Below are 13,519 nucleotides of genomic sequence, written 5' to 3'. Positions count from 1 at the left end.
AATATAAACCTTTAAACACATCGTGTAAAAGTATATTGTTTACTTACATTCTTCCTGATAATCGTTTGCGCGAACGAGATATTTGATGGAGATATATTGCACGTGGCGAACGATGACATAAGAAGAAGGAAAAAATTGTAAAAAATTATTAACATTAATTAAATTAATTTGTATAAAGTGGACAACACACGTCTTCTTTATCACCACGCATGCAATCAGGAAGCGTATGTATAACTCTGATAATAAAGATTATTCCTTTTTATACTCGTGTGTTGGTTTATGATTGCGGTTAATGATTATAACAATGCAGGTTTATTTACTAAACTTATTACTTTTAATAGTTACAATTTGTATCATCGTTTAATATAAAATTTATTTATTAATTTGTATCATATCGTTTAATATAAAATTCGAGATCTCGAGCATTATCGTTTGTCGAAAGAGAATTATAAAAAAAAGGACTTTTTCAATCATATACATGCTCTACTATATTCTAAATTTTTTAAATTATATTATATCAATTATATAATTATCTAATGGAGTTTTTATCATTTTAATTATTTTAATAGAGAATTTTTTTTATTTTACGTTAGAAAGTAAAAACATATATATATATATATATATATATATTCTACGAAAAGAATTCACTGTTGAAAACAGAACGTCCTACGCAAGTTGCCTCTGACAGTTCCAGCTTCGCGGTTGAAACAAGTTTATATAATAATTAGAATAAGGCGCACAATAGTAACGAGCATAATACTCTATCGCATACATGCTGACCAAAATGCCGTTGCCGATGCAAAAGCTAAGCCATATGAAAATATTGCTGACATTGACGTCGCACAAAACAAAAATGATGTTTACGCCGAATAAGAACAACATTACTGGGTAAAAGAAATTGAACATGAATACGAAGATGTATTCGTGAAAGACGGCAGATACGAAGAACACGGTGAAGGCGGCCAGTGACCTATTGCGCGGCACCAGGATCTCGTACATGTCCTTGTAGACGTACGTGTAGAGCCAGTCGTGCACCACCACGTTCCACGTGCGATAATACGCCCGGTAGCTGGTGAAATTCCACCAATCCTGCAAACGACCAAGTTAGTTTGTGTGTAATTTAGAGATCGCTCATTTTTGCAACAGTCTGAAAAGTCTCCGAGAAACGGCCTTTTTGCTGCGATTTAATCGAAATTTTTGCCCCCCCCCCCCCAGGACATTTCCGCGGAGTGACAATTCAGCGACCACGTGACTGACAAGGAGACTCGCCTTATAAAATAATCGGTCGGCGAATCGCAGCATCTCCGCCCAGGCGTTCATCCACGCGTGCAGCAGAAGATAGTTTACGGAGACGAAGAAGAGGAACCCGGGAATGCTCGCTTCGATGATTTTTTTGATGAACCACATCAGTTCCAGAGGTTGTGTGTCGAAGTCATGATAGTTCGGTACGATGAAGTGTTCGAAGAGGAGAGGGAAATAGATAATCAAAAACCATACGCTGTATTCGAATTACGACTCGAGTTTGTGTCGCGATTGATCTTAAATCTCGAAGTTTTGAAAATATACGAGCTCGAAGAATTTACGGCAAAATACAAACTGTACGCTCGAATCACTTTGCTTTCGCTCCTCTCTTTTTATACCTAACTTTTTATATTGAAACTATAATGGCTTTTTTTTCGTTTTATATCTTTTTTTTTTTTTTTATTTCCGACTACTGTCAATCACAGATTGGTAAAATATATTTTTATCTCAAGCATAGTGATGCGAACACTGTACCCACTTTGCTCTTGAAGGGCTTTATAATGTCTAAGCTATCACCCCACCTCCAGTACAGCGCCGACAAGATAATGTTAAAGACTTTTAGGTATTTAACGATAAGTAAATTTTCAGTGACTATTAAGTAAACCTAGTGGACACCGGTTGCAATAGAAGATTGATAACATTGTCGGCCGTTTCTTCTGCGTTGGACAAAAAATTACACGAGTTTTTTTTTTAATTATACGAGTATTTTAACTCGTCAACAATATGACATTATCGCTAACAAAACTGTGATGTAATAGTGTTGATGCAATAAAACATTTATTTCGTTATTCTTAAGAGTGATAGTTAAAAGATGTATAGATTTTTAAAAATAAAACAAACTGGATGAGATTTACTTATTTGTTTCGTGCACAGCGAGATTTTTCTCTAGTCATGCTAAATCTCGTAAGGTCATCAAATCTTTAACGGCATCTCGTTGATGACAAATAACAGTATTAATTGTAAACATCTATTAAATAGCTCTCGAATAGAAACAGCGTGGTACCAACAATTATATATTTTTAATCGCTGAGACGATTACTTTTTCAAATTTGCAAATCATTGCGATAATGTCATTTGAACTTAAAAAAATCTGTAACAAATAAAAATATACTGAAAATGTAAGACAAGAAAAACAAAAGAGAAAGAGACATATAAACATCATGCGCGCAAAAGCAAAAAAAAATTGTGTATGTAAACTGTAAATTATGAAGAAGATTGACACGTGTATCGACTGTATTTGCATCATAATAAATTTATAGAGAACATTAGTAATATATATAAAGCTTTTATTTCCGATTTCAACAAAGAGCTAAAATAAATATATATATTACGTTTACACATAATATAATATAAAATATTTTGAATTTTGTAATAAAAATATTCAATTATCCTTGAGAACTTTCGAGATTCTTTTAGACATGTTTCTTTTATTTTCTAGATTTCGTTTTCTTCGCTTGTCAGTCTCTCTTCACACAGGTTGTAATTATCTTGTGCTAGAATTTAGAATAATGACAAATGTAAATGTCATCGCGCCTACAATTTTAATGTACAAGATATTTCGAAATGAATGCTATCGACGTTTCGATTATTATCATGCTTACAATTTTTATATATTTTTTTCTCATTTTCTCAATTTTAATCAGTGTTGTCGATCGATGCAATTGTAAATTGTACCGTTTGCACTAAAATATGCAAAATTATAAAACAATTAATCTCTTAATAATTTTAAATTACGTATTCAATTTGTATAGGTAAAGGTATCACTTTCGCACTCAATTAAATTTTAAATCAACTTTTATTATATACTTATAATATATATATATATATATATATATACAATAAAATAAAAAAAATATATGTTTATCGTAATTATTTACAAAGATGATTGGCTATGATTAATTTGTTCGCTTTTATCGCTTAAATTTTTCTAGTGTATCTTTTTTTTGCCTAGCCCATAAAAATTTTCGTCGAGATGAATTGATTAACAACTTAATTAAAATTTAATTAGAATGGTATTAGATAGATTTCTGATATTTTTGTATAAAATTTTATATATAAAATATTGACATGTATGAAAAGAAAAAAATATGTATGTAAATATAGAAAATATCTAAAAACATATCAGAAATCTATCTAATACGATTGTAATTTGTAAGCTGCAGAGAAGTAAGATTCATAATCAGATCAAGATATATACATATATAAAGATGGAAATTATAAGAGATCTAATATGTTTATATTTAAAAAAAGTAACCTTTAATATACATATTAAATGTATGACCTTATTAGTCCTCTTTTTAAAATCAGCAGCAAATAATTATCTAATACGATTTATGGATTTGGTTAGAAAGACAAATAAATATAAATTTATTAATTAATCATAGCCAGCCAACTTGGTAAATTATTAATAGATATCGTAATTATTAATCGATTTATCTTTGATTATAGACTAACAATTACTGAGAAAAAAACAAAAGAAATTATATATTTATCATAACAAAGCAGTTTGAAAATCGTACAATAAATGTAGAAAACATCTCGATTTACGAATTGAGCTTCATACATAACTGAAAGGGATATAAAAGTAATTTTGTAAATTTTAACAAATCACGCATTTGATTAAAAACTTTAACTCTAATTCGTCTTTTGATATTACTGCAATGTCATACCAAGGAACTGTAGTGGAAGATTGTCTTTTCAGTAATAGTTCCTTTTATAGTAGAGCGTGTACTGTGCTGAGAAAAGAATGTGTCCACCGCTGCGAGACAAAAAAAGACCCTCTACGCGACAAATTGTGCCTGACAGTTCCAGCTTCGTGGTGCGAATAGATCCAAATAGTAATTAGAGTAAGGTGGACAATTGATTCGGGCGTAATACTCCATCGAGTACGTGCTGAATAAGATACCGTTGCCGATGCAGAAGGTCAGCCACATGAAGACGTTGCTGGTGGCGATTTTGCCGACAAAAGTAAATAGGAAGCCAAACCCAGCAAATAGGACGAACATCATCGGATAGAAGAAGCGGAAGGCGAAGGCGAGGACGTACTCGTGAAACGCTGCAGATACGAAGAACACGGTGAAGGCGGCCAGTGACCTATTGCGCGGTACCACGATCTCGTACATGTCCTTGTAGATGTACGTGTACAGCCAGTCGTGCACCACCACGTTCCACGAGCGATAATACGCCCGGTAGCTGGTGGAATTCCACCAATCCTGCAAACGACCAAGTTAGTTTTGTGTGTAATTTAGAGATCGCTCATTTTTGCAACAGTCTGAAAAGTCTCCGAGAAACGGCCTTTTTGCTGCGATTTAATCGAAATTTTTGCCCCCCCCTCCCCCCAGGACATTTCCGCGGAGTGACAATTCAGCGACCACGTGACTGACAAGGAGACTCGCCTTATAAAATAATCGGTCGGCGAATCGCAGCATCTCCGCCCAGGCGTTCATCCACGCGTGCAGCAGAAGATAGTTTCCGGAGACGAAGAAGAGGATCCCGGGAATGCTCGCTTCGATGATATTCTTGACGATACTCTTCGGTTCTATATATTGCGTGCCAAAAATTTTATAGACCGGTCTGACCAGACGCTCCAGGATGAAGGCGAGATAGAAGATCACCAAACCGACCTCTATGAAATTTTTAATCACCACAATCCATCTGATGGTGTTGGTTCTGGAATATCGATCGCAAGTGTTTTAATTATTAATACAATATTATTTTTTATATATTTTATTATATACTCTAATTCTGCTCTAGTTGGAAGACACCTTGTATATTTAATTTATTATCCCTTTTATTTTCGCAGGGTAAAGTCTCTTGTTTGGTTCGAAGGAAGGTTGGAGAACTAAATAATTTTTGTCTGAATATACATATTTTTGATTCGACCCTACGAAAATAAAAGAGATGATAGATTAAAATGGGACACCAATTATATACTAAATATTACAAAAATTCTTAAAGACTGAAACATCAAAGATTCTAAGGAAATTTATAATTTACAGAATGCCAAGGTCTTTATACCTTGGGTATTTATCACGATATACGAGAGTCGGTGCAAACAGGAAGTATAAGTATTGCGAGAATCCGGGGCCACTCGGTTGCGAAACGTCACTGTGTGGTTTGTACGATATGAATCTGGGTGCCACGCTTCTAACGAAGGCATAACTCTTCATCACCATGCGCATCTAAAGAAGCAAAAATTTATTTACGTCAGACGAAGCTTAAATTATTAATTCTATACATCTAGTGCTTTAAATTGTAAAATTTTTTAAATTATTATTATATATTTAATTATGCTGGAATTTTATCATGTTAAACTTTTACACATACTTGTTCCAAGAGTACGATAAGTTTACAAGCTACACCTAGATTCTCGTTAAGCATCAGCCTGATGGGAAAAATTATGAAGAGAACGTTATATATTATAAGAGTTGTCAGCCAACCATAATCCCAACATTTCCGAATCAGTGCTGCAAAGAAAGAAATGCATTTTAATAATAATTGAATAATATTAATTAATCAAAATAATTTTTGTATATAATTCAATTATATACATATATAATTAACTTGCACAAATTATTATCCAATTATTTTTTAAACAGTGTATGTGAAAGTTAATTATCCTTGTATTATATCATTATAACGCACTAAATTTCGCATAATTTAGTTAATCAACTATATATATTAAATTAAATTATTATTTTTATTTTACTTTGATTAACTAATCTATGCCATTTAGTTCTATTTATTTTTATTTCATTTTTTCTGAGTAAATTATATATATATATATATATATATATATATATATATATATATATATGTGTGTGTGTGTGTGTGTGTGTGTGTGTGTGTGTGTGTATAAAGTTTGCTTTTAATTTTTAAAATTTCTATATAATATCAAAAAAATCTAGAATGAAAAATCTATTACATCTTGGTGAAAACTGAAGTCGTTGATAGGACCAGAGGTTGAAAGGCACGTAGACACTGAGCGTAGAGAGCTGCATCAGCGACCAAACGTAGAGACAGGACGGAAAATTTGCGAAAGCTATTCGTATCGTTACGGTTCCGAATACCAGCCTTTAACAAATTATTATTAAATGTTTTTAATTATTCGAGGGGAGGTTCAGTGAACTTTTCACAAACAAGAGATATCTAAGTTTATAGTCTTATATATATGTCGCGAGTAGTTTTCCAAGGCAGAATAATAATAGCATGATTGTGCGTTTTTCATATAACGTTTACTTCGATCCCGATAACTGGCATTAGATAAGCCTCAGTTTCGATTAAAATAAAATAGTACAAAAGGAAAACGATTCTAGATTGATCTAAGAATCGGTCGTTCAAATTAAGATTATAATATTCAAAATATTAGATTATTACTTTGAAATTTTTGCGAAACATTAATTTCAATTCTCGTTTCAAATAATATCAAAGTTAGATTATTTCACTTACGTTCCCGATTCCATGATATCATACGCGACGGTATTGAGAAAAAACAGTATGAGAGTCACCATAAATAAATTGTAAACCGTACGAATATGCGTAATCTCAAAGAGATCGTTCAGCAGCGAACTCCTCGGCAGGAACTCCTTGTCCGGCAGCGCACCCTTCTTGTCGGATTGTCTGCAAGGCGATCACAGATCCTTAGATTGTCAGATTATTCTAAATATATAAATATATATACTTTTTTTTCGCTGATAGATGATCTTTGTAAGAAACGCTTATCAAATGTTGAATTATGAAATATGACACAATTATGAAAAGTGCGCATTCAAGAGAATCCTTCAATCATTTTTATTTCTTTTTATCCAGATAAAGTTGCGTAAATACTTAATTATAAACAATTTTATGATACTACATATTGTTTGGAAAATTTTCCAATCGGAATATAATGAAAGCGATAATGTATGAGAATTTAAATTAATATATAAGAATATGATTAGAGAACTTTAATTATATCAGATGTACGAAAATTTAAATTAATATATATATCTATTTTTTTATATATTGTATCTTTCTCCTGTATTTTTATTGTTTGGGAAAATTTCCAATCGAAATATAATGAAAGCGATAATGTATGAGAATTTAAATTAATATATAAGAATATGATTAGAGAACTTTAATTATATGAGATGTACGAGAATTTAAATTAATATATATATATATCTATTTTTTTATATATTGTATCTTTCTCCTACATTTTCACAAAATATTTTGCATTTAATTTTTTTCTTTTATTATATTATAATATTAGCTTTAATATTTAATATTCTGATATTATATTAATTTAAATGTGTAATTTTTCACACCGTTTGTCACGACATTTGTCCATGTTGGGTGATCTTAGTCCTCTCTTCGAGATATCCTCTCTTAGAGATGTTTCAAACTCTTGAAGAGCTCCAGATATTATGTCATTCATACGATTGCTAATTTGTTCCATAGCGTTCTCTTTTTTTTCCTGCGGAAATATGTTTTTTAGAAATAATGTACGAAAGTAAACGAGGCTTAGAAAACCAACGAAGTGAAATGTTAGAAAATGATAAATCTTATCGATCCCAATTCTCAACGCAATGATTAGCATTATCGCAGCTTCTGACCGAAATTATTTTTTCCAGCCGAAATAAATTTATCACTTTAATTCGTGCATTCTATTTAATCCAATCACGATCGAGTCAAGGTCATAAATTCGCACCTGCACACTTTTTCGCAATTCATCGGTGGTCGTCTCACGTAAAGTGTCTGCAAATGCGTTTCCGTTAACCACTGGAAGGAGAAAGAAACATTATGCAATATGTACATAATCGCGTCGTAAATAGCGACAGTGGGTTATAAATACATCGGTTTAATTCAAAAATAAATTTATCAAACTTTTCGAATAAAATTAAAAGCGTAGCATTACATATGGAGTTAATTTTATCAATCAGCTTAGTCATTAATTTCTGATAACATAGAAAGAAATTTCTCAATCGTGATAATTACATATTTTCGATAGTCAAAATTCAAAGAGAATCTCTCTGCTGTTAATATTCTTTTTGAATTGACGAACTTTGTTTTATTTACTCTCTATTGCTTCGACCTATCGATTAAAGACATTTTTATACAAACACGTGTGTGTGTGTGTGTGTACATTATATATATATATATATATATATATATATATATATATATATATATCAGAGAAACAGAAAAATATTTTTCATGTACTAATTTATATATAATATATATATAAATTAGTAGATGAAAAATATTTTACTGTTTCTCTGAAATCAAATCGTAGAAAAACGCTACATATATTTGTATCTACGCATGAGATTATCGTTATTAAATGTTATCAACAATTATAAAAGTCTTTAACCGATAGGTCGTAGTGGCACAAAGTAAACAAAACAAACCTCGTCGAGAATAATACATCCTTGTATTTAACATAATAACTCTCTGCGAAAATAATAACAGAGTTGGTTGAAGTTCAGTAAATGTTGTATATGAGAAAACAAACATTTAAATTTTCTGATAAAAATTAACAATTGTTAGACTTGAGATATCGCGGAAAAATAATTTTCTTTGATAAAATGTGGATAAAATTTTGCAAATTTTTCTAAAAATTATTCAATAAAAAATAGATATAGTGTAAAAAATATCTTTTTTTTTTACATAACATTTTTTATGCAACAAACACGCGCGAGATTAGAAGAGGCAAGGGATTTGATCGGAATTAATTGGAACGTCCGGAAAAGAGATAAATATATCAAGATTTTCAAGAGAAAATCTGTGAAATTTCATTTCATGTCTTCCAACGATTGAATTTAATTGAATTTAACAATTTAATCAATTCGATCTTTACCTTTCTCGTGAAAACCATTCGCGACGTTAGTTTTATTTTCCTCGGAGATTCTAACGTTGTTTGCAGTTTCCGTAGCGGTCCCCATGATCGAGCAGGGCTCGCTTATCGATCTTCTCTGATATTAGAATATGAACGACGATTTATGATTCCCCTCGATGGTTTATGATCCTCCCTAAAAGGTCAGCGACTTCATGTCCGGTTGAGAGAGAAAAAAAAAAACAAGTAAATTTTTCCAAGAGATTTTATTATATCAGGACAAACTGGCGCGCGTCGCGCAGCTTTTCATTAATTAAAAATTTGAAGACACACGTCCGAGGATTAGGCGATCGAGTTGCGAATGCCGTGCACGAACTTCGATTACTTCACTTTCAATTTCGACCTCGGCTCTTCATCGACTTGTGTTTCCGGCAGTAACGCGTATACTGAACACGCTTGGCTGCATGCAGGACGACTATCTAAACGTCTCCATGGCGCTTATCACATGTACAGCCAGTTCAGTGCGCACTGATCTAAGGTGCTTAAGGTCATGTGTACTCTTGTTGAACTGATAGTTCTCGAATCATTCCTTAACCATCATATGAATGCATGTATGTACATAATTTCTTTCTATACGCTGCGCCAGGTTGATTGATTCCTTCGAGAGAGAGAGAGAGAGAGAGAGATTTGCGTCATCATATTATAATATTATTCAAGTCTAGGAGAAATAATATAAATAAATTCTCGAGTATAGAAAATAGAAAAATTATTTTCCAATAGAAAACAGATAAATTAGAAATATGATAAATATAAAAATGAAAGGGAGAGACAGGAAGAAGTTATAATAAAATGTTTTTAAATTTTATTCTTTGAAATTAAAATGAAAATAGATTAAAATTGAAAGAAAAGTGTTTCTAAAATATATAAATATGAAGACACATTTTTAATAAAAAAAAAGTTAACATTCAAGATATTTAAACAAAAATTAAAAAAGCAAGATTTAAAATGTAATGTAAAATCGGTTAATTAAAATCGGAAATTGAAAATTTGCAGATGTTAAAATCACAAAATGTAAAACTTAATAAATAAAAATAAAGGGAAAAGATTTGAAAATAACACGCTTTTGGCAAACTAAATTTCGATAAACAGATAATATTGCAAAATCATATTTTTTCCGTTAATTTTACAAAACAGAAAAGATAAATTTGTGATTTAATTGTAAAGATAAATAGTAACGAGAGTGTGAAAGTTTCGATAAATACTGGCAAATATTTGTTTGATAAGCAAAATTTCAACATACATTGCAGAACTTTATTAGAAATATACAACTACAATATATTTATTATATCTATAAATAATTATATATATTAGATATAATAAATGTAAATTATTTTAATGTACATGTAATATGTGTGTATAAATATGCATATTTTATATTTTCTATATATGTAGATCTTTTTTATATACTCATTTTCTTTCTCTTTTTTCCTTTCGATTAAATCTGAGTTATTTCAAACTTTGCGTAGAGCATCTCGTGATATTTGAACATGATTTCCTTTTGTGAAACAGTTTAAAAGACATGTAGGTCACGAATATGATTCGACAGCATTGCTTGTTACTACTTGAATTAGCCGCTAATCCTTACGATTTGCATGACCTTTATCTGTTCTCGTCGAGATGTGACATGATGTGAGCAAACGTGACATACGCATACTTGCTCAACAGAGATAAATAACAGATTATATAAACCTGTCTATATCTATAATTGAGAAAATAACGAAATTACAATTTTAAGATATTTATTTTTTCGCACATACATACCTTATTTATATACATATGTGTAACATTTCACATATAAGCATTCGTATATTTTCTTTTTTTACTCTTTTTTTTCTTTAATAATATTATTTCATCACTAAATTCTTGTAATGTTTACGGAGTAAAAGTTTTAAGTGTTCCTATCTGTTAATGAACTATAATACGTAGAGATATCATATCTTCTGGTTGTTATGATGTGAATTTGGTGATTAAAATAAGTTGGGCACTTTAACAATTTTTATTGAAGATTTCATCAGGAAACGTTACATCGTGATGTAATAATAAACACTTTAAATCGCAAGTACATACAAATTATTAAATAATAATGACATTGAATCATAGTCTATACATTATGTCAAGACAATTAAAATGATACCTTTCGTATCGAATACGTTTTGTAGATGTTTTTACATCCAACGATATATATTATTTATTTAATCATGTATCACTGTGTTGTAATATCACAAAGATAGAAAGAGATAATTCTGTTGATATACAGACATATGTATATATATATAAAACACATCATTCATAAGATGTCTCAGATGACCCATTTGCAAACAAGGAACTATTGTATTGCTGTAATATTACCTTTACATTACCTATTACATTGTTATTATTACTCGTTCTTAAATATTTAAAAATATTTGATAAATTTGATAAATTGTCAAATAATATTTTATAAGTTAGTTAAAATAAGTTTTGCTGATATTTTTTACATTAATTTGAGAAAAGAAGGAAGGATTAAATTTAAATTAATATATATTTTAAATAAAAAAATATACATACATACATATATACATATATGTATGTATATTAATATTGATGTTTTTCCAAAATGTGTCGTGTATTTTTCAAATTTTTATTTACATATAAATAGTTTAGTAATATATTTTCATATGTGAAAGATTTCAACACTTCTATAATTTTGCAATATTGTGAGAAGTAAGTTCTTAAGAATGTTGATAATCAGGGGGCATTTTTATTAAGATAATGTCTGAAGAATAAAATTGTAATATTGTCTGTAAACAATATTAAAAAAATTACACTGCATAATAACGTGATAATAATTATCATGTATAAACAAAAAGAACAAGATTTTATTTATTACTATTTATCTCTATATTCTAATATTTTCATTTCGTTTCGAGAAGTTTATTTTTAAAAAAATATATTAAATATATTAAAAATCGTATAACAAAGGGATTAATTTTTGAAAAATATAATCCTACGGTTCACGTCTTGCATTTCTTAGAAATAATTTCGAGAATAATAACGTGATAATAATTTTCATGTATAAACAAAAAGAACAGGATTTTATTTATCACTATTTATTTTTACATTTTTATATTTTTATCTCGTCTCGAAAAGTTTATTTAAAAAAAAATATATTAAATATATTAAATATATTAAAAATCGTTTAATGCCCACAAGGGGATTAATTTTTGAAAAATATAATCCTACGGTTCACGTCTTGCATTTGTTAGAAATAATTTCGGGAATAATAACGTGATAATAATTCTCATGTATAAACAAAAAGAACAGGATTTTATTTATCACTATTTATTTCTACATTTTAATATTTTTATCTCGTCTCGAAAAGTTTATTTTAAAAAAAATATATTAAATATATTAAAAATCATTTAACGCCCACAAAGGGGTTAATTTTTGAAAAATATAATCCTACGGTTCACGTCTTGCATTTGTTAGAAATAATTTCGGGAATAATAACGTGATAATAATTCTCATGTATAAACAAAAAGAACAGGATTTTATTTATCACTATTTATTTCTACATTTTAATATTTTTATCTCGTCTCGAAAAGTTTATTTAAAAAAAAATATATTAAATATATTAAAAATCATTTAAGGCCCACTAAGGGCTTAATTTTTGAAAAATATAATCCTACGGTTCACGTCTTGCATTTGTTAGAAATAATTTCGGGAATAATAACGTGATAATAATTCTCATGTATAAACAAAAAGAACAGGATTTTATTTATCACTATTTATTTCTACATTTTAATATTTTTATCTCGTCTCGAAAAGTTTATTTAAAAAAAAATATATTAAATATATTAAAAATCATTTAAGGCCCACAAAGGACTTAATTTTTGAAAAATATAATCCTACGGTTCACGTCTTGCATTTGTTAGAAATAATTTCGGGAATAATAACGTGATAATAATTCTCATGTATAAACAAAAAGAACAGGATTTTATTTATCACTATTTATTTCTACATTTTAATATTTTTATCTCGTCTCGAAAAGTTTATTTAAAAAAAAATATATTAAATATATTAAAAATCATTTAACGCCCACAAAGGGGTTAATTTTTGAAAAATATAATTTTACGGTTCACGTCTTGCATTTCTTAGAAATAATTTGGAGAATTTGTCGAAGCTGCATTTAATCACGAGTTCGCTTTTACAACAAGCAAACCGTTTGACGCGATCGCAAGACGGGTTGTCTATTCGAGGGTAACATTCCACTCGGATTCGAGTTTCGCGCAAGAAACTCTGACATTTAATCTCGACCTGTCCCGAAGAGGATTATGGTTCGATAAAATGAGACGAGAAAACCTG

The 13,519-nt window shown here is 29.7% G+C and overlaps 2 protein-coding genes and 1 long non-coding RNA gene across 3 annotated transcripts; 1 reads left to right on the top strand and 2 right to left on the bottom strand.

The window, feature by feature from the left end:
- Positions 1–332: 332 nt before the first annotated feature.
- Positions 333–1,509, bottom strand: LOC140674155 (sterol O-acyltransferase 2-like; the record flags this gene model as incomplete). The annotated part of the gene is made up of 2 exons (XM_072907536.1): positions 333–1,089; positions 1,270–1,509. Coding segments are annotated over 2 exons (663 nt in total), but the record flags the coding sequence as incomplete, so codon positions are not given.
- A 2,516-nt stretch (positions 1,510–4,025) lies between these two features.
- On the bottom strand, positions 4,026–9,573 carry LOC140674130 (sterol O-acyltransferase 1). Its single transcript, XM_072907506.1, has 9 exons — positions 9,140–9,573; positions 7,991–8,061; positions 7,608–7,756; positions 6,751–6,921; positions 6,227–6,375; positions 5,629–5,768; positions 5,320–5,483; positions 4,698–4,971; positions 4,026–4,514 (listed from the first exon to the last, which is right to left on the bottom strand). Exons 1-9 carry the CDS (start codon positions 9,222–9,224, stop codon positions 4,083–4,085), a joined length of 1,635 nt encoding a protein of 544 aa, XP_072763607.1. The 5' UTR covers positions 9,225–9,573; the 3' UTR covers positions 4,026–4,082.
- Positions 4,393–5,242, top strand: LOC140674132 (uncharacterized). The gene is made up of 3 exons (XR_012048165.1): positions 4,393–4,528; positions 4,644–4,985; positions 5,105–5,242. It is a non-coding gene; the product is annotated as an uncharacterized lncRNA (long non-coding RNA).
- Positions 9,574–13,519: the final 3,946 nt, after the last annotated feature.

This window comes from Anoplolepis gracilipes, chromosome 15 (genome assembly GCF_047496725.1).
Source record: "Anoplolepis gracilipes chromosome 15, ASM4749672v1, whole genome shotgun sequence".
Lineage (NCBI taxonomy): Eukaryota > Metazoa > Arthropoda > Insecta > Hymenoptera > Formicidae > Anoplolepis > Anoplolepis gracilipes.
The sequence above is the reverse complement of the archived record's forward strand: the minus strand, read 5'-3'. Positions and strand labels throughout refer to the sequence as shown.